Genomic DNA, 27,010 nt, shown 5'->3' with positions numbered 1-27,010 from the left:
CTTTTTGCTCAGTCTGGCTTCTCTTATAAGATGGTTTCCCAAGTTTCAAGCATCACATAGCAATTTGATGGTATCCAAAATAGGAGACTATCTTTTTTTTGTGAACCATCTTAAAGGAGCCTATGATCCAAAAACAAAGCAAAGTAAAACAACCAACTCACCTCTCCTGAAGCAAACAATCAAAAACCCCAAAAACCTTTACTAGAAGCCCCTAGCAGATGGGTTCTCATGTCTCATTGTCCAAAATTATTTGTTGCCTAAAATAATCAATGATCTGTTACCTAAAATGATCATTGGCAAGGACAGTGTGACCATTGTTGGGTTAAACCAGTCAGAATTCTTCCAACTTCTGAGATTGGTGATGGAGTCACCCTGGAAATGCATGACTGCCCTGAGATGTGTGGATTCCTGAGCAAAGTTGAGACTTCTTAAGAAGAATGGAAGAATGGAGGATGGGGAAGCAACCAAAGTAGCCATTATGATTTTTTATTTATAGCTTTGGAAACTGAGTTTCAGTAATGTTAAGCAATTGACCAAGATTAACATCTAGTGAGTCCAGATTTCAAATATAGGTATGTGTGATTCCAAAGACTCAACCCTTTGACTGAATTATTCCCAAAGGCTTACATGCCATAATGAAAGCCCGGACATGGTGGCTTATTACTGTAATCCTAGCACTTTGGGAGGCCGAGTGAGATAATCACTTGAGGCCAGGAGTTTGAGACTGGCCTTGGAAACATAGTGAGATCCCGTCTCTACAAAAAAGTTAAAAATGAGCCAGGCTTGGTGGTGCGCACCTGTAGTCCTATTCCTAAGTACTTGGGAGACTTGAGCCCAAGAAGTTGAGCCTGCAGTGAGCTGTGATTGTGTCATTGCCCTCCAGCTTGAGTGACAGTGTGAGACCCTATCTCAAAATAAATAAACAAATAAATATATGAATACTACAATGCAAATATTTTAAAGTGCTGTATCTTTTGATCTGTGATATCTTTTGAGTCGTGTTGAATGTGTTGGGCAAAGATGTTACATTTTGGTGTAATTATAATACCTTATTTTTTATGAAGCTGGATGCGGTTTAATAGAAATATGCCTCCCACTTAATCTTTGCCTTGTTTCCCATACTTGCTCATTATATTCCTTCATGAAAACAATAAAGCTAAATTATGTGTAGAAGTAGAACCAATCCTGACTTGCAAACCTTACTGCTTTTTGTACATGTGTTTAAAACTGTGGCTAACATGCATTAACTTGTCAAAGACATCAACAGGATTCTGAATCTGTTTTGTCTTACAATTCATTCAATGCAGCAGCAGTTTTAGTGGTAGGGAAAGGGTGAAAGCCTTTTTTATCAGTACATTTTCTTTACTTTGTAATAAGACAAACATAAAACGAATGAGTCTTTTACCCATATCACTAACCATAGACATCCTTTTTCCATGAGCTCCCAAATAAGTTGTAGTTTGAAACATGAGATTCAGTGACATTTAATTTAAATCTTATGTTTTGTTTCCCTTTCCAAATCAGTTTATTGTCTCACTAAGTAAGAGACTGAAACAGACTCTTAACATGATACTTTCTTACTATTAACTACGGGTTCCAGAGCCTACCAGAAAATGGACCTAATTTTAGATAACCAAAATTCAAGAAACACTGAGCCCCAGTTTATAGAACCCATCACCTCTCACACGGTGACATTGGTTAACATAATTTTCCAAATAAGATAATTAAAAAAAAAATCATTTAGTTACTTAATTCACATCAGTTGGAATCTACCCTACATTTCTCCCCATGTTTCCAATGGAATAAAAGGCATGACCCAGCTGCTTGGACCTTGTCCTTGATGTTTTCTTTTCTTCCATGCCCACAACCAATTACCAGGAAGTCTTGACAATTCTAACTGTCAACAAGTTCTTAAAACTTCTCTTTTCTTCGTTCACAGTGTCATTCCTTTAACTCCTGCTTGGGCTACTATAAGCCCGCCTATCAGCTTTCTGCCAATATGCTTTTTCTACTCTTCAGCTCACACTGTAGCCGGAGTGGTATTTTTAAAAGGCATATCTAATAATGGCCTCTCTGTGCTTAGTGCCATTTGATGTTTTCCCATTGCCCTTAGAGTAAACTTTCACATGGCTAATAAATCCCATGTGACCTGCCTCTCTGGTCTAGTTTATTGTCAATATCTGGTCTAATATCCCCATGCTCCCCAGCCGCCTCCCACACCACATATACACACATACAATGGCTTAACCAAGGTGTGCCGATTGATGAATTAAGGAATATATTATCCTTATCAATATGTTCTTTTGAAATGATAGACACCTATTTCTCTCTGAACCTTGCTTACTTAAAAAAATATTTTTATGCACAGTATGCTGCTTGTCAAATTTACTATTGGATGATTTAAATAAGTGTATGAATTATTTTGCCTAGCTCTTGGTAATTAGTTATTGTAAAATGAGTTCTTACAAAAATAACGCAAAAGAATCAAAGAGCCTATCTGTTTACTTAAATAAGCTGGGGAAAGTTCAAATAGATAGAGATTGTGAGATGCTTGCTCTAGACCACAAAAAGAACTGGATATCTTGGTGGAAATTTAGAGTTTAGATATTTGAGCCACTCAAAGGTTGTAATTAGACTATACTTCTGCTTACCCGTCACGTTGTTTATTTAGTTTCTCTGGTTACTAATGACAAATTTATATAATCTCTGTAGTTTCAATTGGTTAGACAGAAATATGAAGGCTTATTATTGCATATGTCTGGGTACCCTGTGGAGCAATATGTATATTTGTGTTATCGGAATTCTTTGAAATGAAATGCATTAAATTCTTTCTTCAAGGATGGAAAAATATTTGACTTAGTTTCCTCTCTTATGTAAAACGAGGAGTTAAGATATTTTCTTCCTTAAGCATTTGGTTATTATTATTTTTTTCCTTTTGTGGGGTATGTGTTAAGAAGTCAGGTAGTTTGTAAAGTATCATTTGGTTACCTAAAGAAAAAGCTTAAACTAAAAAGCGTTATTATCATAAACTGACAGGCTTCTGACCACCAAAGTACAATTGAATTTAATTCATGATTGAAAAGTACAGTTGATGCATAATGGCTATCTGAAAAATGTTATGTTTGTTTATGGTTTAAAGCTTTCAGAGAGTGGTCTCTTATCCTTTGCTAATTCTGCTACTTAAAGAATCAGGGGACAAATTTTTAAAAATTCTAAATATAACAAGGAAAATCAGGGTCACATCTAAGGTTGCCAATCAGGTGCTATTTGCTGAATATGAAAAAACAGGGCTGTGTATAATATAATTTTATTTTTGGAGAGATGGTTTGACCAGATAAGAATATTTGAAAATCAAAGTTAGATTTGGCATCTAAATATCCTTAGGTTTGCAGGTTTTTGATCTGTTTATTAGCCAGGCAAAAATATATTGCTGTTTCTTAATCTGATCATAGTTGATTCTGGCACTGGAGTTATTTTTTCCCCACACTTTGATGTGATATGTTTTATTTTCAAGTGCTTGTTTCACAAAGATAACCAAACAAAATAAGATTTCTACTTCTCTCCTCCACCAGCCATGTTTTTGTTTAGTTAGCTAACATCAATGGGAAGATATTAAAATGATTAATCCTTATAATTCGTTTGTGTCTTAAATAACTGGATATTATGGGAGCTGAACTCCAACTTTTATCTCGTAAATATGAATGCAGTAATATTACTAAGTTGTAATTCATTTTGAACTATTTAATCACTGTGATCTACAGATAAGCTGGCTTCTGAATCTTCGCCTAATTTCATAACTAAGTCCTCTTTCTCATTAAAATCACCATGACTGTGCTGAAGCTCGTGTTTAGGGAATCCAACTGAATGGGTAATAGGTTTAAAAATACCCCAACTATATTGACTTCCCCAAACTTTTCCAGTCTTCTTTAATTTTAGTTGTTGTAATGAGTGCAGATGAGGGGCTCTTGGTTAGCCATCTTCAGGTATATTTCAAAGCAGAGTCTATGATGGAAGATGTACTGGATTTAGGATCAGAATACCTGGCTTGGGACCTGGTCCTGTTGTCTACTACCTGGTTGACTTTGGACCTAATTATTTAAACTTCTCTGACCTTTATTTTCCTCATTTGTAAAAAAGCATGATAATACTTCTGCACATATATTTTATGCAACTAAGCTGAGGCATTGATGTGCAATAGATTGTAAAGTGCCATCCAAAGGTCAAAAGTAATGTGTGAGGATCTCACCTGGTGCTTTGGGGTAGCCAGATTATAAGGAGATACCAAAACACATCATAATGAATTCCTTTGAGATTTAAAAGGAGAAAATGTGAAACACTCTGAATATCCAAAAATGGGTAGTTGGTTACATATATTTTGTTACTTCATAGACTACTATATGCAGAGCCATTGAAATTATGCTGTAAATCTATGTTTATTGCCCTAGAAAGGTTTTCACATTAATTCATGAATCATCAAAACATGCTATTAAAATATTGCATAATCATATTTTATTAAAATTATAAATTTGTGTGTGTTTGTATACACACACAAATATAAAGCATATAAGATGTACAGTGACTATCTATGCATGTTGGGATTGAGAATAATTTTTGCCATTTTCATTTTCTAATTTTTCTAAAAGATAGATAACTTACATAAAGCCACACACAAGCACATACCCATAGAGACATATATTAAAAATTCCCATTGAATCCAGAAGTCTCTATAATCTCTGACAGCTCCTGTCTCTCTGATCCCTTAATATCCAGTCCATGGCCAAGGCTCGTTGGGGTCAGCATTCTCTCGAGTGCCAGCCCTTTGTTTTCATTGCCCTGGAAACCAATATCTCAAATTCAGAATTCATGCCTTCTCATTTGTGGATGCAACAAGCTTCTAACTAGTCACTCTGTTTTCACTCTCTACCCTTCCAGTCCATCTTCATAATATCCTCAAATCACAAATCTTTTCTAAAGCACAAAGCTGATTCTGTTATCTTTAGGTCATCTCTACCTTCCTGAACCCAACCTCACTTATATTTTATGGCTTCCCTTTGTCTAATAACATTCAGTTTACACTCTTCAACCTAACATTAAAAGTCCTTCATAATATGGCTAAGATTTATTTCACACTCCCACACATGCCCTTTCTCCAGTCAAACGTAGCTGTTGTTCTGTGAAAACAACATACCCCAGACTTTTCCGCCTCCATACTTTGGGCCCTCATATTCCATCAGTTTGTACTGTTACTGCCTACTGAAACACTACCCATGATTTGTAGTCCAGCCAAATTCCCCATTTTTCTGAATTCTAGATGTGCTGCTTCCTAACTCTGAGTCGCATATCTTCTTTGAAATTTATCATTCCATTTATTCATGTCATTTTTGAGCATCTGCTTTACTTCAGGGGCTATTGTACCTCAAATATAGAGGTAAACAAGCCAGAAACTCCCTTTGCCCTTCGGTAAACAACAATCTAATACTTAACATTTCTCCTTTATTTAAATCTATTGACTTATAGATAAACTTTCCTTACCTACCACCTTCTCTTACAACATTGTACAGACGTTTATTATAGGCACATCAAGTGTTATTTGTGTTTGATTCTCTCATTTAAACTACCATGTTATCTTACAAATAGAAGATATCCAATAAAAATATAGTTAGAAGGCATTGAGACAGATGGAGTTAGATATGTGTATTTTTCAAGCAACGTAGTTATATACATGCATATATATTATATATATGTTAGCTTTTAACCATGTTACTTTTCCCTGTTGAATGTTTTCAAAAATTATATTTGATTCCTAATTAGTATTATTACTTCATCTCTAAAATAAAAAGAACTAGTTATTTCTCCCAGTTGTATCTAGGGGAATCCAAGACGAGACTGATATTTGTTAAGGAAAACTGAAGCAAAAAGTACATTCTTCTGTCATAGAACAGGTTATATTACAAAACTCATACTTGGCTATTTGACCTAGAGTTCAGAGGCCAGTGAGCTGCTTTTTAATTCATGGATGTTAGCCTACAGAATGTAGACGTTTAAAGCTATACCAGATTTGGACACTCCAAGGTATTCATGTCCTATAAACACACTACGTCTCCAAGTTATGTTGCTATTTTTTAAAAAAAGTCAAGAAAGCCCTTAGTGCAATTTTCTCCTCTTCTTTTGTTCCTAAATAAGTGATTCATTTAGTAATTTCCCTTGGAAAAGTGAACACCTTACTATCTATTAAGTACCTCCACTCTTTATGTTATAGCTTTTCCTCATTTAAAAAGGCGATATTAGCTATTTTTTTTTTAAGAAAAGAGGCTGGGTGATAAAGATTATTTACACAAAAGGCCTTTTCTTCTGAGACACAGCTGTAAAAAATTTAAGTTAATATTTTAAAATTAATTTTGTTGTTTCAAGTGACTCTTTCGCATAGTTGTTTTAGCCCGAACCTACTGAGTCCATTAAAAACAAAACAAACAAAAACACTTGTTAAATTTTAAGGTAAATCTGCATGTAAGGAATTGGGTATGTTCATATGGTTTGGTGTGTGAGAGATTTCATACTGCAAAATTCCACCCACATTGTTTTTGCATGTTCTATTATATTTCAAATACAGCTGAAGGGCTTGTGCTTATCTGAATCCTATGGTAAACAGGATGTGTTGCTGATATTTTATTTTCCCAACTGAATTATAAGTTGATTGGGCATGGGAATCTCTGTGTATTCCTTGTGTAAGTATGTGTCTTACAGGAAATGAAAACATTTGTTGATTTCATTTACTTAATTGTATATTATTTTGTAAAACAAATGCTTCTTTTACAGTAGGAATGGTTTATCAGTCTGCATTTGCACATATTGGTCTAACAAATTACTTGTAAGACACATGTGACGTGTGGAATCTTATCTTAATTTGTGGTCTGAATATAGATTTTTGATACATTCTTAATTCTCAAGAAGATTTATTTATATAAACTTTCCATATTTTATGGAATTTGTATTCAAGATATTGAACATAAATATTAGCAGATATATTTTGGTAACTCTAGAGGAAGTTTAATTTTCTATCTATAATGCTGAATTTTCTAAATACAAAAAATGAAATATATTTGATACGTGAAAGAGGAGTTAAAAATGCAGATTTTCTTCTATTGTCTGTTGTTTGAGATCAGAAATCATGAAGCACTTTTCTTTACTTTCTGCAGGGTAGCTATTTCATTTCAGATCCATGTTGGTGTGGAAATTTAGCTCAAGAAGAAGAATTGCCTGATGTCTTATTTAATACTATGCTTCTATGAGTTGTCCTCTCTACTTTTTCTTGAAGTTATACACTGGCAAATCTACTGTCATTGCCCTTGCTTTTCATCTTTGCTGCACATTTACTTCTCGACAGGCTTAAATAATGGCTAAAATGGTTGAAATGATTTATGCCTGTAGAGTGATGTCTTCATTTGCTCTATTCACATTCTTTTTTTTATCTTTTTTTTTTTTTTTACTAATGGTCTGGTGAACACCTAGTGTAGGTGCATTTTATTAGCCAGTATATTCCCTCTAAATGCGGTTCCTAAGCTGAAAGAAATGGGCCATAATCGTATAAAAGTAAAGTATCTCTTTGTAGAATTTACAAGAAATGGAATGTCCTTATTCCTGAGGCATAGAACATGAGACTTTTTTTCCTCTCACCGTAAGACTGCTCCTTGTACTAATGTTGATTAAGTGTATCACAGCAACAGCTGTTGTGACATGTAGGAAAATGAATGATTCTACTGAAAATCTCTATTAAAAGGTGTAACTTTCTTGAAATTTCTAGTTATCTACAATTTTCTTCTTCCTATTGGGACAGGAGGATTGGTTCCTGGTCTCTACAGATTGCTTTAGTCCTAGTTCATAAAACTGCAATTAATAATGGTGAGCTAAGATCATTCTGGATTTGATGTACTGCCTTATCATCATTGAACGAGAGTCTCTAAATCTGCTATTTAACAACTTATCGGGACTTTGCACTGATTAATTCATCTGGTCATAGTCTGAAGGCTGACATGGCATCTTGTAGGCCTTTCATTCTGTTAGGATCAACATCATCATTTTATATGAAATGAACTTACTACTTTATAGGCTTAGTTGGAAAGAAATTTTAACCATCAGCAGTAGGATGTGACACTGGAATTTAATTTGTTGGCCTATGAGAACACAGAAGATCTCATCTTTTGCTGAACTTTCTAAATATAAATTAAAGTTATCAGAGAATCGAAATGATTTTGACATTTGAACTTCAGTAGAAGGCCAATACATTTAAAGTAAGTACTCTCCTTCCTGAAACATTCAGTGCTTCATCAACCGCACATATCAGGTTCTTAAGAAAATATTATTCCTTGTGGAGAAGAGCATGGGTCATTGCTACTGGCTCTTAGAGTAGACATTATGTTGGGGCCACACAGCATCTATTCTCCCTTTATTCTGATGCTCGAACCCTGAATTCCCTCTGAAGAAGCATCTACCTTTCATTGTGTGTAGCATTATGGTGCTGTCAGTCAAGTTTTCTTGGCTTGCTAACCCAGGAGTTAGACTCACTGCCAAAGCTATTGAGCTTTCTTCCTCGGGACTTGGACTCTTAAGGAGGAGAATAGGAGGAACAAAAAATTATGTGGAGCTAATTTATTCCAGAAGTGGCGATCTGAGTGTATTATATCTTGCTCTTAGGCTCACCAGAACTAGATTAGTTCCTGACTCTCCTGAACCTAGATTTCCCTTCTAGATTGTGGGCTGCTCTTGCATTTTCCAATAAATTACCTTTTTCATTAATGTAGCCAGAATCAGTATATGTTATTTTCCTCTCAAAAACTGATAAAGCTCCCTTTTAATATTCCTGAATTTTGAAAGTAATGTGCCACTCTTTGATAGTTGTTTATTTTATTTTATTTTTCTGAGGTGGAGTCTTACTCTGTTGCCCAGGCTGAAGTTCAGTGGTGTGATCCTGGCTCACTGCAACCTCCGCCTCCTGGGTTCCAGAGATTCTCTTGCCTCAGCCTCCTGAGTAGCTGGAATTACAGGCATGTGCCACCATGCCCCAGTAATTTTTTGTATTTTTAGTAGAGTTGGAGTTTGACCATGTTGGCCAGGTTGGTCTCAAGCTCCTGACCTCAAGTGATCCATCCTCCTCAGCTTCTCAAAGTGCTGGAATTACAGGCATGAGCCATCACGCCCAGCCTGATAGTTGTTTAGAGAATAAAATGTAGTAGGATAGAGTTTACTACAATATAAACTATATCTTTAGAAGGCATTCCCAGGGTCAGGAGTTTATTGCAATCCTAAATGTCAACCAGGGTCTATGAAAGGCTCTAGGGCCTGTTTCCAGCCAAGCTCTCTACGCTCATGGAATCCTGGCCTTCTCTTGGGTTAAGATGTCCCCGTCACTCCTGTTTTCTTCGACTTCTTGGAGCATGACGTGTTCTTTCCTGCCCCAGTGCCTGTATACTTGCCATTCCTTCTACCAGAAATTTTATTTAATTTCCATTTCTCTCCCCATCAACAGATGCCATCTCATCCTTCAGATCTAAGCAAAATCTCAAGACTTCTCTTGTCAACATTTCTCAAAATAGAACAACTCATCTCATATATTCTATTGCCCAATTGACAGTTTCCATGGCGATACCTCAGAGGCATTTCACAAGTAACCTGCTCTACCCAGATCTTTGGCTCCTCCCTTTTCTAGCCAATTTCTCTCTCTCACTTCACCATTCATCATTACTGTTTCACAATTTCCAAAGCCAGGGGTCAGCCTTTGACTCCTTTCTTTATATCACCCCACACTAAGGCACAAGCCAGTCCTGTTGGTTCTAACTTTGCATAGACCTAAAATTCAATTATTTCTATTTCATCTTCAAAGTTGTTTCCTGTCCCAGTTACCATCTTTTGCATGGCCAACAGCAATACTCTCCTACTTTATTTCTGTTTCTTCTCTTTACCTCATGCAATATAAATGACTGCATATGTTACCCTGTTTAGAATCTCCCGTGGCTTCTAATTCCAAATAGGGGAAAAAATATCCAAATTCCCAACTGACCATCAACGTTCTGCCTTATTTCCAGCTTAAGCACCTTCTTTTCCCTCTTTCCCCATTTTCTTCCTTCCCTTTTCCTTTGCCTTCCTTCTTTTCTGTCCAGCTCTTCTGAGCTGTACTGTCTTTGCACAGGCTGTTCTCTCCAATGGAATGCTTTTCCCAGATTTTTGCAGCACTGGCTCATTCTTGTATTTAAGTCTCAGCTCAAATAACTTTCCCACAGAGAGAACTTCCCTGACCACTGATTCTAAAGGATAGTCCTCATGCCAATCTCTATCACAACATCTTGTTTCAAAGCTTCGAAACAATTACCCTTGTGAAATTATCTACTTCATGGCCTTGTTTTACTCATTTATATGACTTACAAGGGCATATTTTCACATCTATTTTTTTCTGTCAGCTATGCTTAAAAACAAAACGACATTCTGTTTGGCTGTTACCTTTTCTTCACCCCTATTTTTGTTATTAGGTAATGCACTTTGATGAGTTAATGAAAACTACAGAAATAAGAGCTAATAATTCCATTACTTGTGTTTACATGGTAAAAAGAGTCTCAAGATATGCTATTTGTGGAAATTAACAATTTAAAATAAGCATTAGTGTGGCTTAATATTTAAGCGAGATACAAAAAATATCCCTTTTAGAAAAATGAGAATTATCTGAGTGAGAGAATTAGATTGGACTAATATTTAGTCATTATAATAAAGCACTTAAGTACATGAGTTCCTTGAGGGCAGGACATTTTCATTTTTTGGCATCTTTGTTTCTTTGTCTCACATGTTTTCTCTGAGTTGAAGAGGGGCCACATCAAATGGTTGCTGAGTTGAATAAAATGCATATTTCAGAATTCTATTAATGTTCATGATCCAAAATTATTTTTTGAGGAAATGAAGTAAGTTGTCTTCACTTAGAATTAAAGAAGGAAATTCCAGTGAATTTATGAATGTCAATAAATGTGGGAAAGATTCTCAGTTTCTTCATCTTATTTGAAAACAAACATGAAAGTTTAGGAATGAGATAAGATTTTTGTATTATGCATTTGAGATTTTGCATTATATTGAAAAGGGAATTTTTGGAACCTGGATTTTTTGTACCTCTAGGTTCTTTTCTAGTATTTTGGATTATTAGTCTCTAATATTTGTTAATTCTGATAACCATGATAACTAGTGTATTCAAGGTACTAAAACACTGGTGATGTAACTTTTCTATGTCAACACTAAATAAGTTTAGAGGTATTTCCTCCAAAATGCACCTAAATAATGGGGTTCATTTATTTATTTATTGAGATGGAGTCTCGCTCTGTTACTTAGGCTGGAGTGTGATGGTGCGGTCTCAGCTCACTGCAACCTCTGCCTCCCAGTTTCAAGTGGTTCTCCTGCCTCAGCCTCCCGAGTAGCTGGAATTACAGGCACTCGCCACCACACATGGCTAGCCTGGCTAATTTCTGTATTTTTAGTAAAGACGGGGTTTCACCATGTTGGCCAGGCTGGTCTCAAACTCCTGACCTCATGATCCGCCCGCCTCGGCCTCCTAAAGTGCTGGGATTATGGGCATGAGCCACCTCACCCGGCCAATAATGGTTTTTATATCACCAAAGATTGCAGTCATCATGTGACTGCTTACAGAAAAGAAGCTATACTTAATTCAAAACAACTACAGAATTCTCGTCTTTCACACTCTTTCCTTCCTGGCATGTATGGAAGGAGAGAAGAAAGCTTGTTTATTGCCCATTCCCCACCCCCTATTTTTGTATCATTTTTTTTTCTCTCTCATGAATTTTCCCATTTGGGTACAACACAATTTAACAGTCACTGGACAGCGCCAACGTCTGGTTAGAAGATTGCAAAACCACTGCTTTGGTGCATTAAAGGTACACTTGGAACTTGGAATGATTTGTTTTTCCCCTATTGGTGACAACTGTGAATAAAATGCCCCACTAAAACAATTACAGGTAGCTAGTTTTCTGAAGGACAAAAAATTTATTTCAATATTCTTAGCTTCACATTTTTTAGGTCATATGATTGGTGTCTTGCCTTTGCTCATTTGTATAAATATGTATGGGTATGCATATATGTGTACATATATACACATTGACTTTGACTTTGCTCATACAAATAAATATGTATATGTATGTGTGTATATATTTATATATATATAGAGAGAGAGACAAATAGAGAGATAGAGAGAAAATCTGTGCCAATGAAGCAATGTTTATGGAAAACCAGTTTTCAGAAAATTATATTAGGTTTCGTTTAGAGATACACCCTCCTAGAACAGAAGCTGCAAACTGGCAGTCTATAGGCTGAAATAGACTCCAGAGCCTGGCTTCATTTGTCCTCCTTGGCATTTTATTGTTGTTGTTGTGGTGGTGGTGTTATTGTTGTTGTTGGTGTTGTTACTTAACCTTTAACAATTAGGAGATCTCACAAAGAAATCCAGATTTCCAGTTTTTCCTGAAAAATTAGGAGACACTATAAGAAATTGTGTGCAGTTCAAATGCTGGCAATGCTGTGATTTTAAACTGCAAATGGCAACAATTTAAGGGCTTCCATCCCTTCATCTTGGTGTTTCTCTTCCGTATCAAATGGTGTAAGCTACAAGCACTGAAATGCTTACCCAGAATGCTCCTTGGCTTAATGGGGTATTACCTGACATCCTATTCCACCTGTAATTTTCCGCCCCCAATTTCTATGTTACAACAATTTTTCCTCCATAAAGTTTTCACATTTGGGCCTATTTTCTCCTTTTCTTTGATATGACTTTTATTCAGGTCATATTTTTCTCACTTCAGGGCTGCTAAATGTAGCTGTCTGTATTAGCCATCACCACCCCCTTCCCTTAACATTTCATCTGCTGGCTCCACCCCATTTTGCACACCAGTTACATATTTACAGGCTCATATCACACAAGCCTTGCCTCGGTTTCTTAGTTCTTGTCCTCAGGCCTCCAGTCACAACACAGAGCCAATGTCCACTACTTAACCTACAGTCAGCACTCAATTGGTTTTCTCACTTCATTTTGCATTATTCCGTACATGAATAATTAGCCAATAAGCCCATTTCCCTAGCACTGAAATAGGCATCTTCCAGCCTCTGATGCCTTTGTTCCCTGCATCACCTCCTTCTCTCCACCTGTGCAAAGAGACTGTGACTGTCTTCAAGACTGGACTTCCTAGACCACCTTGGCCCACAGTTTGCATAATGCAGCTCATCCTGCCTGGTGCATATATTTCATTTTATTTTGAATCGGAGTCTTGCTGTGTTGTCCAGGCTGTAGTACAGTGGTGTGATCATAGCTCACTGCAGCCTCAACCTCCCAGGCTCAAGCAATCTCTGGCCTCAGTCTGTCTAGTAGTTGGGACTATAGGGGTATGCCATTACACTCAGCTAATTTTATGTTTTTGTTTTTATTTTTATTTTTTGTAGAGATGGTATCTCACCACTGGTCTCAAACTCCTGGGTTCAAGGGATCTTCCCCATCTTCTCCAAAAGTGCCGGGATTATAGGCATGAATCACTATGCCGAGCAATGTTGCATATTTTTAAATCATGCCTTGTTTATCTGATTATCTTAAAACAGGGTTTCTCTAAGCATGGTTTTAAATTGAGTGCTTTTTTGGGTCTGTCAATGGTGTTTCTCACACAAAATTTAGTCTCATTTTTTGTAATAGCTCTGGTTGTGGCTTTCCTAGATCTCTTTGACACCACCACTGATGTGAACAGGGCCATGACCCATTTGGGGAAAGTCAAGGGCAATTAGGTGCCTCTTTGCCTTCCTGGCAAAAGCAAGACGATTGAATGAGATGAACAAATAATAAGGTCCTTGAGTGCAGGAGAGTATTTCTTTTTTGTATTGTTCTCTGCCACCCTTATACCTTGTCTCTAGTCTCTCCAGTTAATAACATTGAATTGAATTGGATAAATGATATGAATGTTTGAAGTTGAGAAGATAGAAATAATCGCAGTACTCAGAATGGTGATGATGGTAGTAACTCCTGTTGCTTGCATGTTCACTCTGAAATCAAGCACTGCACTCAGTGCTTTGTGTCAGCGACTCCAGTGAAGTGCTTGCTCCAACCCGAATAAGGCATTGCTGTGATTACCCACATTTTAACAGTGAGCAGTATTCAGCTGGAGTTCCAGAGGGAGGCAGCAGAGTCACTGTCATGTGAGATGTAACCACTTTGTTACTAATGAGAAAAACACTTTTTTGAACAACTGAAAGTATCTGTTATTTTTTTAAGGGGGAGTGAGGGAGAGTGGAGGTCGACACATTTAAAATTCTGATTGATAACTGTTGTGGAAGTCACTGTAATAAAGTGGTTTAATGAAATGAATAGAATTTGGACCTCAAAGACTGAGGTTGGAGATGCAATTTACCACTTAAGAGCCCTGCAAATTTGAGCAAGATCTAAAGTCTTTCCAAGCCTACATCCCTTAATTTGTAAAATGGGGACAGTACTACTGCATACCACCTTGTTGTAGGTATTAAAAGGAGGAATTTATATAAAATACTATAAAAAGTGTTGTTGCTATTACCAGTGGTTCAAAGTGTGAACTAAGCTCTAAAAACAATAACTGTATTATTCTGAGTAATGCTTTTAAAGAGGGAAAAAAACAGAGAAGTAATGAAATCACATTCCCATAATCTCATAAAGCAAGCATTCTAGTCCCCAGCTAGGAAATTGAGGCTCAGGGAGATAAAGTAACATGGCACAATCACCCAGCTAGTAGATGGCTGAGCTGAGATTTAGAAACCCTGCCTGCCTGATTCCAAATGCCATGCTCTTTTTACTGCACCACTTTGACTTTTTTAAAAATAAGCCAACCCATATACTTTTTCTTAACATTGAAAAAAAAGACATTTATGTTTGAAAAGTAACTCATCCTGATAATTCCCAATTAAGATGTTGTCATCTAGCATCTGGCTCAATTTCCTTTTATGAAATATAGTAAACATAATTTGAGTGTAGCTTAAATGAAGTGTCCAAATGAGATAAAACAGGTCACCTGGGAAATTAGATTTTATAGATTACAAGAATTCAATGCCTACGCTGTACTTAATGGACACAATTCTTTTTTTAAAGAAAATTCTTCAGGAAACAGTTGATTGGCCTATCAATTTCATTATTATTTCTGTGTGAGACATCTGTAGCACGAAGTAATTAAAGTAAAAATAAATAATATGAACTTCATAAGTGGTAGTGAAGAACATCTCTTATCTTCATGGATTTCAGATTCGTAAGAGAAACACAGGGGCTCTTTGATGCATGCTCTATTTTTTTTCCTTCCACATTGTTTTTAAAGGATTCTATTTAAAAGACCTTTTCAAAACAAAGAAGTTAGAGAATTTTCAAGCTTTTAACAGAAATGATTCTGTAAATACTTTTTGTCTGCATCAACTTTAGTCCTGAATTAGAGTCTCTTAAAGAGATGATGTCCTACTATTAAAATTGCTTGGTGGGGAATTGGGCAGAAATAATCATCTTTTTTCTTTTTTAAAGAACTGCATTTTTATTATTTTTAATTTTATTTATTATTATTATTTTTTTGAGACAGAGTTTTGCTCAGTCACCCAGGCTGGAGTGCAGTGGTGTGATCTAGGCTCACTGCAACCTCTGCCTCCCCAGTTCAAGCAATTCTCCTGCCTCAGCCTCCTGAGTAGCTGGGACTACAGAAGGGTGCCACCACACCCGACTGATTTTTGTATTTTTAGTGTTACAAGGTTTCATCATGTTGGCCAGGCTGGTCTTGATCTCCTGACCTCAAGTGATCCGCCCGCCTCGGCCTCCCAAAGTGCTGGGATTATAGGTGTGAGCCACTGCACCCGGCCATAGGTGTATTTTTAAATTAGGGTTGGGGGTAGGGTGAGATTAAGGACAAGAGTGGATGTGAGGGTATGATGAAGTTGGAGGTGTTGACTGCAACACTGCAGGAAAACATTTTTGAGCGCAGATCATGTTCTGACAAGTAACTTAAACATTTTTTTTCTTTGGAACATGATGAGGTGGTGGTGAAATTCACATGCTGTAGAATCACACAAACTGGCATTGAATCTCAGCTCTGGCACTTTCCAATTTTGTAATTTTAGGCAAGTTACTAGAACTCTTTAAGGCTCGATTTTCTTATTGGTAAATTAAGGATAATAACTGCTTCACAGGGTTCTCATGATGATTCAGCAAAATCATCAATAAATGCCAATAAACATTGTCAATGTTGATATTATTATTATCATTATTTTGGTGTTGTCTAATTAAGTTGACATATTTATTAGTTTCCTACGACCTTATAAAGCAATTTTTAAGAATGTCAACTACTTAAGTAAGAGCTGTCCTTTTACAATTTAATATATTCATTAAATGCTGAAAAAGACACAGCATGCTTATTTAGATAAAATATCAAATGTTACCTTTATGAGACATTAAAAGTGATCATAAAATCAAAAAATTATAAAACCATGCCTTCTAGTAAATAATCACAGGTTTAGATGTATTTTCAAAAGTGCGCAAATCTGTACTCATTAGGTGAACATATTGATTTGTGTGTGTATTTCAAGCAACCATTTTACGCATGCGGTGCCCATGGCCGACAGCATTCCCCCCTGGGAAGGTGGCTTCTCTAATTGCAGTGAATGGTGATTCTATTTGTAGACATATTTTCCTATAGCAAGCATTCCTTTCTGTGATTATTATTTAAAAATACTTGTCCTTAAAGTATTTAGTCTTCTTGGCTATAAAGGAGAAAAATCTACAGCACTGCAAAGACCTCACAGATAATATACGTCTGAGTAGAAAATGCATATTAAGTCTTACCAACAAAGTAATCTATGTTTCCTGCAATACAGGGACCACAAGAAGCATTTTAATAATAAAGATCCTCAAACAACCACTTAGGCCACATGAGAATTTGAAAAAAAAAAAAAAAAAAGTGTGAAAATCAGAAGTACTACTATTTGAATGGTCAGGACATTTTTCCTCCTTCTCCCACACTATTCCTTGCTTATAAACAAAAGCAAAATTTTCACGCCAATAGAAAATCAAGAGCAAGAAGACTTACCTTCTTTCAACCAAGAAATGTTATTTTTATCATTTTCTAAATGCTCAGCTGTTCTTACTTTTATCTTTTGCAGCTCAGTTTCTGACATCTAAGTGGAAACAGAATTTGTGATATAAAAAATTCATTAAGAACCCAAATTTATAACATTGAGTTTTATATTTAGAAACTACTGCCATATTATGGGAAAATTTTATCTCTGTAGTTTTTCAGTTCACTGTCCAATGTTAAGTCTTAACATTTTATTCATTTGTGTTATTTTAAAACATTGACATTGAAAACTAAACTTTATATGATATTTCCTTGCCCAGCAACAAAGATTGTTACAAGACCTTACAATTTCTCAATGTGAAAGAATAACAGATTAACAACTAGCCATGGATTTGTAACAAAAAAACAAACATTCAGTGGCTGTTTTATTATTTTTTATAGCCTATAGAAAAGCATGCTGCAAAGTGGTATGCAAAGAGACAAATAACAATAAAACACAAAAGCATCTTTTCAGGAATTTATTGGGTGGGAGTAAGAACCTTATGACCTAAACCAGGCCAAGTTGAGCTCCCTGAAGGTGTTGACGAGACCTCTTATGAACCTTCGGTGCAGTGCACTTGACTTTCATGGCTTGCTCGCAATGAGCTCTGCTTGAATCAGCACTGCAAGGTACTTACCTGTGTATTCCAAAGGGATGCCCAAGGTGTGGGACTGGGGAGCAGCGAGCTGCAGCCTCCCTTGTCTCTGGATGTCCAGCATTCCTCTATCCTGACAAAAATGAGCGAAGAAGCAAATACACTCCCTACCGGGATGGTGCTAGATTTGTATTGCTGCCAGAAGCATCCAACTTGCGGCTGAGAGTTTTTTTTTTTTTTTTTTTTAAGGTAATATAAAGCCTGTGGTTGAAAACAATAAAAACCTTCTCCAGGCTAGCTCTTATTTAAAATGACATTCTGCAAAATAGGGAAAAAATAATGAACTCTTTTCAACTGGACCAAGTTTCTTCCATCCCTGCCATTCATTACTTCAGGTTAATATTAAAAGATGTAGAAAAAAATGTATTGAAAAATATACACAGGCTATTTTGATTAAAAGAAAAGAAAGGGAAAACTTTAAAGCTACACTCTGGAAATTCATCCTGTAGTTGATAGTTTAAAAAGCGAGTGTTTTTTCCACCTAATATTTTATAAACAACAAGAAAACATTTCACGTTTTTTTTTGATCATCTGTAGATATTCCAAAGGGAGTTTGGAATAACATTCCAAAGATGGTATGTCATTGAATTCTTAGGTAAGGATAATACAGATATTTGCCAGACATGATGGCTCACGCCTGTAATCCCAGCACTTTGAGGAGGCTGAGGCAGGAAATGGATTGCTTGAGGCAAGGAGTTCCAGACCAGCCTGGGCAACATAGTGAGACTCCATTTTTACAAAAATTAAAAAAAATTTTTTTTAAAAAATTAGCTGGGCATGGTTATATGTGTATAATCCTAGCTATGTGAGAGGTTAACGTGGGAGAATCCCTTGAGCCTATGAGGTCGAGGCAGCAGTGAGCGCTGATTGCGCCATTGCACTTCAGCCTGGGCAACAGAGCAAGACCCTGTCTGAAAGGAAAAAAAAAAAAAGGAAAAGAAAAAAGGATAATACTGTTTTCAATGGAAGATTAAAAACAGAAAGCATAACCCTTGGGTACACATCGTGATGAATAGCCCACCATTTCTAAAAGTTGTCATTTTTCTCATCAAGGAAAATAATATTTATTTTTTGTCTCAAGGTGGCTTCCCTCCTCTAGCGTCTTTACCTAGACAATTGTCCATTATCAGATTCCCTTTTCCATTTCACCTCGTTTCCTAACTTTATTTCTTTTTGTACATTGCTCCCACTATATAATCCTTAAAAACTACCTTCATCAGCCAATTTTCATACTAAAATAGCTTTGTTTCTCTCATTATCAATAAGATAAATTTCAGATTCCTTAGATGGGTAAGGAAGACCTTGACTGGTCAGATTCTATACCACTGTTTTCAAACTGTGGCCCACAAAGTTTTAAGATTTCTTGAAGGTTCCTAACGTTTTACTCCAACCTAATTGCATTGTGGCTGTTCCTTGAAGGGACTTGCTTCTGTTTTTAATACTCTAGAAATGTTTCCATCTCTACCCCTTGAAGGCTTCTTGATCTCCCTCACCTGTAGATGATCTTACCCTTCTCTGATCTTACTTGGGACTTTTGATAAGATCAGTCTCCATTCTAATTCTTCTGTAAACCTTTCTCATCTTCCTGACAAAACTATAACCACCCCCTCCCCCCAGCACAACCAAGGGTCTAGCCTCTATCTCAGTATTTTATGCATCTGTCTCAGTGTTTAACATGATTGCCCACAAATTAATAATCATTAGATAAACTAAAACAGCTTATCAAAAACTGACGACAGTATTTTCCTTTGTGCCAAAGTTGTAGAATACATATAATTACCAAATTCCCTTAATTTGTCTCTTTTCTATGCATAGTTATAGTGTTTTATGTCACTTCCTCAGGCATTTGGAAACCTAATCTAATTTCCTTAATAATTTAATCACTGTCTTTTGGAAAAGCAAATTATCTAAACTTTACTTATTAGTGGGGCCAGAAAGACATTTGAACAACAATAATCACAGTGATCTTTAAGCAATGAGCAGAGACAACGCAAGAGATAAAGGAAATTTAAGGCAAAAATATCTAGATGAGAAAAGACAATTAAGATCCTGGAGAGAATGAGCCAGGGACACGGCTGAAGCTACTAGTCCCCCCAGTTTATTTTCACTTTTATTTTACTATTTGACCACATGATTATCAATATTATTCCTCAACAGAAATATATATATTTTAAAATTTCAAAATGGATTTGAATCTTTGTAAGGTTACAAGTCATGTAATCTCTTCATGTGATTTCTAAGGCAGAGAATCCATTCCTACCCACAAACCTGAGATGCTTCCAGATTCATTTTGAAGGCTTTCTAAGATTCTGTGTTTATTTTTATATACTTGTATCCTTATGTCCAGCTAAACAGTTTTTTAAATTTTCTGTCCCAAGAGCAATCCACTACTTAAATCCTTGTCTGAATTTCTCACTTTGGAGAGTATGGATTATTCTTTGATTACAGTTTATCCTTTGATAATTCTTGACTTATAAATGCTTTCCACTTGCCTGACTTTTCCAATTACTATGATATAATTATTTAAGTCCAAGTATTAGAATAGAATCTCTGTGCAAGAGTTTGTTCTGAGGAGGAAAGATTTATGAAGATAGTGTGGTGACTAATTTGGACATAATATCCAATTTGGCTGATGTATTTTCATTATGTGGTCAGTCCTAACTCTTGGAATTTTTCTGTTGTTTTTCTTTATCGTTTTTCTCTGCCTGGCCTCTAACTGCCGTTTGATTTTGCCTTTGCCCTTTGAACTGGCTTTTGTTCTTAAGAGAGTATAACATTCCTCAAATTTTCTACCTAGAGTTTTCTTGCATTCTGAACAGCAACATTTTTTAAAGTTAGACAAACTTACTTTGAATTTTATTGCTGCAATCATTCCTTATAAGAGCTGTAGGTATTAATTAGCATAATATTCCATTTTTGTCATCCACTTCATTAGAAGGATGGTAAGAACAAACACCAAGTACTTTTTCTTGGATCAACTTTATATCACTCGTCCTTTTTGGACATTAAGGCTATTCCATAATGATGCCAACATTTAATTTATTCATCTACCTAGTGATATCCTTGAGCCCCCCCCAAATTCTCATCTGGGTAATAGAGTCTGGTTTGGACTAAGATTTAGTCTCTTGAGCTGGGCTGGGCCTTGGAATGAATGAAGTGAACCCACAGTTGATTGCTGGGAGTAAAGAGAAACCAGTCTGATGAACTCCAGGCAAGACAGACTGGGAAACCACAGGGGCCCAACCAAAAGCTCAAAAGTGACAAGCCAGCCTAGGACATCAGGCAAATCTGATTAGAATCCAAGAAGAGTAAATACATCTTTAAATGATTCCCTGTACCAAGAGTGTTCATTGAGCCCATTTAAAATAATGAACTAAATAATTAATAACCAGGGATGTGGTCTCAAGGCTCAAAGTTTCTTCTTAAAGTCTGCTTTCTTTTTAAAATGGAAATAGTGCGAATGTACACTTCTTTTTATAATTCTCTTCCTTTTATTTTGACTCAAGCCTCAGTAGCCCTAATTCCAAATCAAAATCTTATCCAGAAATATAATCTTTAAGGGCAAACTATCCAGCAGAAGATAATCTTTGCTAACAGAGTAACCTGCAAGATTATCACACATTTTATGTTCCTTTTCCTGTTAAAATAGAATTAAATGCGTGAAGCTAGAGCCTTTTGAACAAACAAATAATCAGTTGCTATCACGAGTCTTTTTGCCTTAAAAATATCACATTATCACTTTACAGTGTTTTTAAAACAATAAAATTATATATATAATGTAAGAACATGAAATTAATCAATGTGTAGGTATGTTACCAACTCAGATTACTGGATTTGAGGACTATCATTTGTAGAGCTCTCTGAAAGATTTGTGGATTAGATCCTATACAAATGATATAAGAAGGTGTACTACTGCTTTGAAAGTATGTTTTCTGCTACAAAATGGAATCTCTGCTGTTCAGTATACTTAGTTAAAAAATTTAAATAGCCATTCTAATGACCAATATATACCATCAAATATTGTACATTAAAAAAATTATTTTTGTAACTTTTCTGCCTTGATATGAAAATACGCATGGTATAAATCAACACTGGTCTAAGTTATCAAAGATAGAGGTAAATAAATCAAGAAGAAAATTCCGTATTTGTAACATAGGTTCTCCCAGGAGAAGGTTACAGCTAACACCACAAAGCATGCCAATTCAAGGATTTATGAGATGTTAGATCTCACCAAAAGTTTAGGTATGAAAAATAACAGTCAGTGTTACAAAATGCATTAAATTTTATCCCTGTTTCATGCCAGGTCATTAAAAAGGGTGCTTATCTTGACCAAATTATTTTTATACCTGCTTTTTCTAACTGAGACCTTGGCTGGCATTGAGAAATCGTGTAAGGATAAACATGTGAATAACAGTTGCTAGTAGGTGTGTTAAGAATATTCCTGGTTCCTCTGGGGTTTACAATATGCATCCTTAATATAGTTCACATAGTATAAATATTGCTCCACTTCATGTTATGGGTAATAGCTTTATAACTATATAATTTCATTTACATACTCTCTCCTTTGTACTATTATTTTCATATATTTCACATGTACACATGTTATAATCCCACAAGCATTGTATGTGTGTGTATATACACAGGCTTACAGGCATATCTTATCTTATTGCATTTTGCTGTATTGTGCTTTGCAGATATTGCATTTTTTTCCTACAAATTGAAGGTTTGTGTCAACCTTGCATTAGTCAAGTCTATTGGTGTCATTTTTTTCCAACAGTATGTGTTCACTTCATGTGTCAGTAATTTTTACCAATAAAATATTTTTAATTAAGATAAGTACAATTTTTTTAGACATAATGCTACTGTACACTTAATAGACTACAATATAGAGTAAACATAACTTTTATACAAACTGGTTTTTTGTTTAACCAAAAAATTGGTGTGACTTGCTTTGTTGTGATATTCACTCTATTGCAGCTGTCTGGAACTAAACCTGCAATACCTTCAAATGTATTGATATGTCTATCTGTGTGTATATATATATGGATATATACACAAGTATATAAACACACTGTTCACTTAATTGTCTTAAAAAATAAATTAGGAGGAAAAAAATTTGTTTAATGTTTACTTTCTAAGTTGCCATTTCTGGTTTTCTTCATTACATCTAGTAGACCTGAATTTTCATCTGATATCATTCCTCTTTAGCCTAAAGAACTTTTCAGTCCTTCTTGAAATGTGGATATCCTGGTGACAAACCCTCTTAAGCTTTCATTTGTCTAAAAATGTCTTTAGTTCACTATCATCTGTGAAGGATATTTACACTGAATATAGAATTCTTGATTGACAGGGTTTTTTTATTCTCTTTCTTTCTCTTTTTAAAAAACATTATTCTTATCATTGTTCCTCTATATCTAATGTGTCTTTTTCTCCTCTCTGGCCTCTTTCACTGTTTTTTCTTTTTCTTTCTTTCAGCAATTTGACTAGGATGTACTTAGATGTAATTTTCTCTGTATTTTTAGTCTCCTTGAGTTTTGCTGAGATTCTGGGTTAGGTAAGTTGATATTTTTCACCAAATTTAGAACATTTGGCCCATCATTTCTTCAGATGTTGTTTTTCTGTCCCATTCTCTGTATTTCCCCCTCTAGGATTCCAATTACACGTATATTAGACCACTTGATATTTTCACACAGTTCATAGAGGCTCTGCTCGTTTTTTTCCCCAGCCCCTTTTCTCTGTTCTTCAGTTTCAGTAATTCCTATAGATTTGTCTTCAAGGTCACTAACTCTTTCTTTTGCAGTTGCCAATCTACCATTAAGGCAACCTGGCATAGTTTTCATTTTAAACACACTTTCAGTGTGAGAATTAACATTGTGTGTGTGTGTGTGTGTGTGTGTAGTTCTTACTTCTTAGGTGATACTACCTATCTCCCATACATGATCACTATCTTTTCCTTTAATTCCTTGGTCTTATTTATTATACCTTGTTTAAAGTCACTTTCTGGAAAGTCCAACATCTGGGTCTTCTATTGACTGCTTGTTTTCTTGTTAGTGGGTTACATTTTCTTGATTCTTCAAACATCTAATATTTTTAGTTGTATGCTAGACGTTGTGAATGATACATGGTAGAGAGTCTGGACAATGCTGGATTCTTTTTAGAGGGTGTTGAATTTTGTCATAGCAAGTAGTTAAATTACTGGTATAAACTTTTGATTCTTCCAGGTTTTATTTTTTCTGATAATGGGTCATTTTCAGTCTTTTTGCTTAGTCTTAGGATGTAGTTCATGCTTTAGGACCTGGTAATTATGTCCAAGGCATGTTCTTTTTCAGGTGTCAAATAAATGCCCTAAGTGCATAAGGAAATATCTCCTCTTTGGTTGAGCCAGAGTGTCTCCTAGCACTGTATTAACTGTGGTACCTATGTTCAGTGCTCAGTCTCACAAAAGCTACTTTTTGCCAGATTTATTCAAGTCTCATCCTTTGTATGCACAGCTCAGCCCTTAGCCAAGACTCTGTGGTGAACCCTGTCTCTTCTCTATGTTATAGAGTCCCCTCTTCTCCATAACCCTACACTGCAAATTCCAGCCACTTCAACAACCCAAACTCCTGTCTTTGCTGCCTTAGATCAGCAAGTCTGCCACTAAATTTGGGTTCCACCTTCCTGCACTATATTAGGAAAAGGACAGCCAATTCGAGAGCTGGAGCAAACATGTAGCTCATCTTTTGTGTTTCCCTACTCTTAAGAATCAGTCTTGTTCTGCCTGCAGTCTTAGGCTTGAAAATAGCTTCTTCATATATTTTGTCTGGTTTTATAACTATGTATGAATAATGCAAGTCCAGTGTATTCTCTCACTACCAAAAGCAGAAGGAATTTTTGAAATTCTTTTACCCCTATCTTTCCAATCAATCACACAGTAGAGATAGTCTTCTCTCTCTGTCCTCCTGTGAAGGGCAGACACAGCCTAGAACAAAGAGTGGCTAAGCTTTGAGATTCAAATTTTGCTTTAAGTTTTAGAAAGATCAGTAGTTTTTAATGTAAGTCTTTTTTATGATAAGTACCAAAGAGTTAAGATTCCATTTAAGCCATTAATCATATGATAGGTAAGAATACAAATTTGCTTAAAAGTATTGCTTGAGCTAACCATCCCATTAAATTAAATTTTTACAAGTCAGTGGGAAGGAAATTTGAAAGGGATGTGTGAATATGGTTTAGATACTGGATGTTTATTTAAAAAAAGACTTGGTGTATTATTGCCTCAGTTAATCCTGGAAAAAATTGGGACACTAAAATCCCCAGATAATCTGGGGAAATACTAGAACAGAATAGAGTGTTGTCGAATTTCCTAGAAATACATTAGTAAATTTCAAGACTTAAAAATTTCTACATCCAACATGGTGTCAGAGTACCAGTGGTAGATGGAGGCATCTAGATGCAAAGATTTGAGATCAATATATTATAAGGACACATGTAAAGAATCCCAAACTTCCTTCAAGCTTGAGAGAAGTGCTGAGGGCCAGCAAACAGGAGCAGGGGTCCTGATGCTTATTAGAGATGCCATTAGTGGATACTACAGACATGATATAAGCTATAGGCAATGCAAGGTTTTAGACATTGGAAGAAGAAGCAGTGGGAAAAGGGATCATTGCAAAGGCTAGCAGAAAGTGCTCTGCTTAAGTGAAGACCACCAGCAATAACAGTGGGTTACCATGTAGTAGCTGTGCTACCCAGGAGCAAAGCAAGGGGGGAATTATTTTGCCCCAAAACCCTCTTTTTTAAGCTAGAGAAGACTGAGAGATTGGATTTGCAAGTTTGTTTTCTACCATCAGCAGAAATGTGGGGTCAAATGCTAAATTAAAATCAGTTATGGAAAAATAATGACATCGTATATTTTGTTGATCTGAACACATAGCCTTACTCTATACTTTCATTTCAAGTCTCCACTTTTCTCCAAAGACCTGCATTATGAGCTTGCCAATGTAGTCAGCACCTGAACAATCTTATTTAGAATTGAATTCTTCTTAGAAGATGACCATCATTACTGACAGAGGTGATTCAGCGCCACCAGGCCACCATGTTCCTTCCCCACTACAGACTGTGTCAGAAATGGGTCATTCAAGCTGTCCAATCCAATCCTCTCCCAAAATTTGGAATTGGGATGCAATCAGTTAGCATTTACCTACTTAGGTTAACTGTAGAGTCTAAGTCAGCTAGGGTGGCCTGTTTGGGATGCGGGAAAATAGACAAATTTTGCATGTGGGGGAAAGCAAAGTAGGCAACTTCATTGTGTCTGTTTCCTTATCTGTAAAGTGGACATAATAATTGTATCTACTTAAGAGTTGTTGGGGAGGGAGTCAGTGTTAAATAAGTTAATGAAAGTAAAGAGCTTGGAAAAAAACCTGGGCAAGTCAGAAACACCCAGTAAAGACTTAGCAATTATGTTTATTATGAGTGATTTTTGATTTTGCAACTTTATTGAGGTGTAATTGAAATAGAAATGACACAGGATCCAAGCCAATAAATGACACAAGGCATGTGCTTTGATCAGTTTTGACATATCTATACATTCACAAAATGATCACTATAATCAAGATAAACATCTGCATCATCCCAACATTTCCTCATCCCTTTGTAATCCAGCCCTCCCTGCATCCCCATTCCCAGGCAAACCTTAATCTTTTTTGTCTTTTCCTATGAATTCAGTTGCATTTTCTAGATTGAATATAAATGGAATTATACAGTATGTATTCTTTTTGCCTAAATTCTTTTATTCAGCACAATGATCTGGAGATTCATCCACACTGTTGTGTGAATCAACAGTTCACTTATTTTTACTGTATTCCATTGTATTAATATACTACAATTTTGTCATCCATTCCCGTTAATGGATATTTGAGTGGTTTCCCATTGCGACCATTACAAATGAAGCTTTATGAACATGTGTGTATAAGTTTATAATTTTGTGTTTTTATGATTTTCATATTTTCAAATTAAAAATTTTGAAGAGAAAATTCCCAAAATAAATAAAACTGTCATTAGAAAACGCAATTGAAAAAATAGTCTTTGTTACCCTATAAAGTTAATTTTATCCTAGAGGATCAACTTTACCTTTAAAATACTAGCTGACATCCAGATAGAGTTTTTTTAGTATTTGACATCTACAAGGTCTTTGCTTAACTAAAATATGCTAGAAAACTCTCTAAAGGGAAAAAAATTTGACATAAA

The 27,010-nt window shown here is 35.8% G+C and overlaps 1 protein-coding gene across 2 annotated transcripts in view; it reads right to left on the bottom strand.

The window, feature by feature from the left end:
• The window catches only part of MDFIC2 (MyoD family inhibitor domain containing 2), a 120,111-nt gene extending 102,253 nt beyond the window's left edge, over positions 1 to 17,858 (bottom strand). For both annotated transcript variants that reach the window (XM_055259635.2, XM_055259636.2), the window contains exons 1-2: positions 17,771 to 17,858; positions 17,106 to 17,193 (exon numbers count right to left, since the gene is read on the bottom strand). In XM_055259635.2, the coding sequence (XP_055115610.1) occupies positions 17,106 to 17,193 (88 nt within the window). In that variant the 5' untranslated portion in view covers positions 17,771 to 17,858. The remainder of the gene's footprint in view (positions 1 to 17,105; positions 17,194 to 17,770) is intronic.
• Between the last annotated feature and the right edge of the window lie 9,152 nt (positions 17,859 to 27,010).

This window comes from Symphalangus syndactylus, chromosome 21, assembly GCF_028878055.3.
Source record: "Symphalangus syndactylus isolate Jambi chromosome 21, NHGRI_mSymSyn1-v2.1_pri, whole genome shotgun sequence".
Classification (NCBI taxonomy): domain Eukaryota; kingdom Metazoa; phylum Chordata; class Mammalia; order Primates; family Hylobatidae; genus Symphalangus; species Symphalangus syndactylus.
Note: the sequence above shows the minus strand (reverse complement) of the source record. Positions and strands in the feature narration are given on the sequence as shown.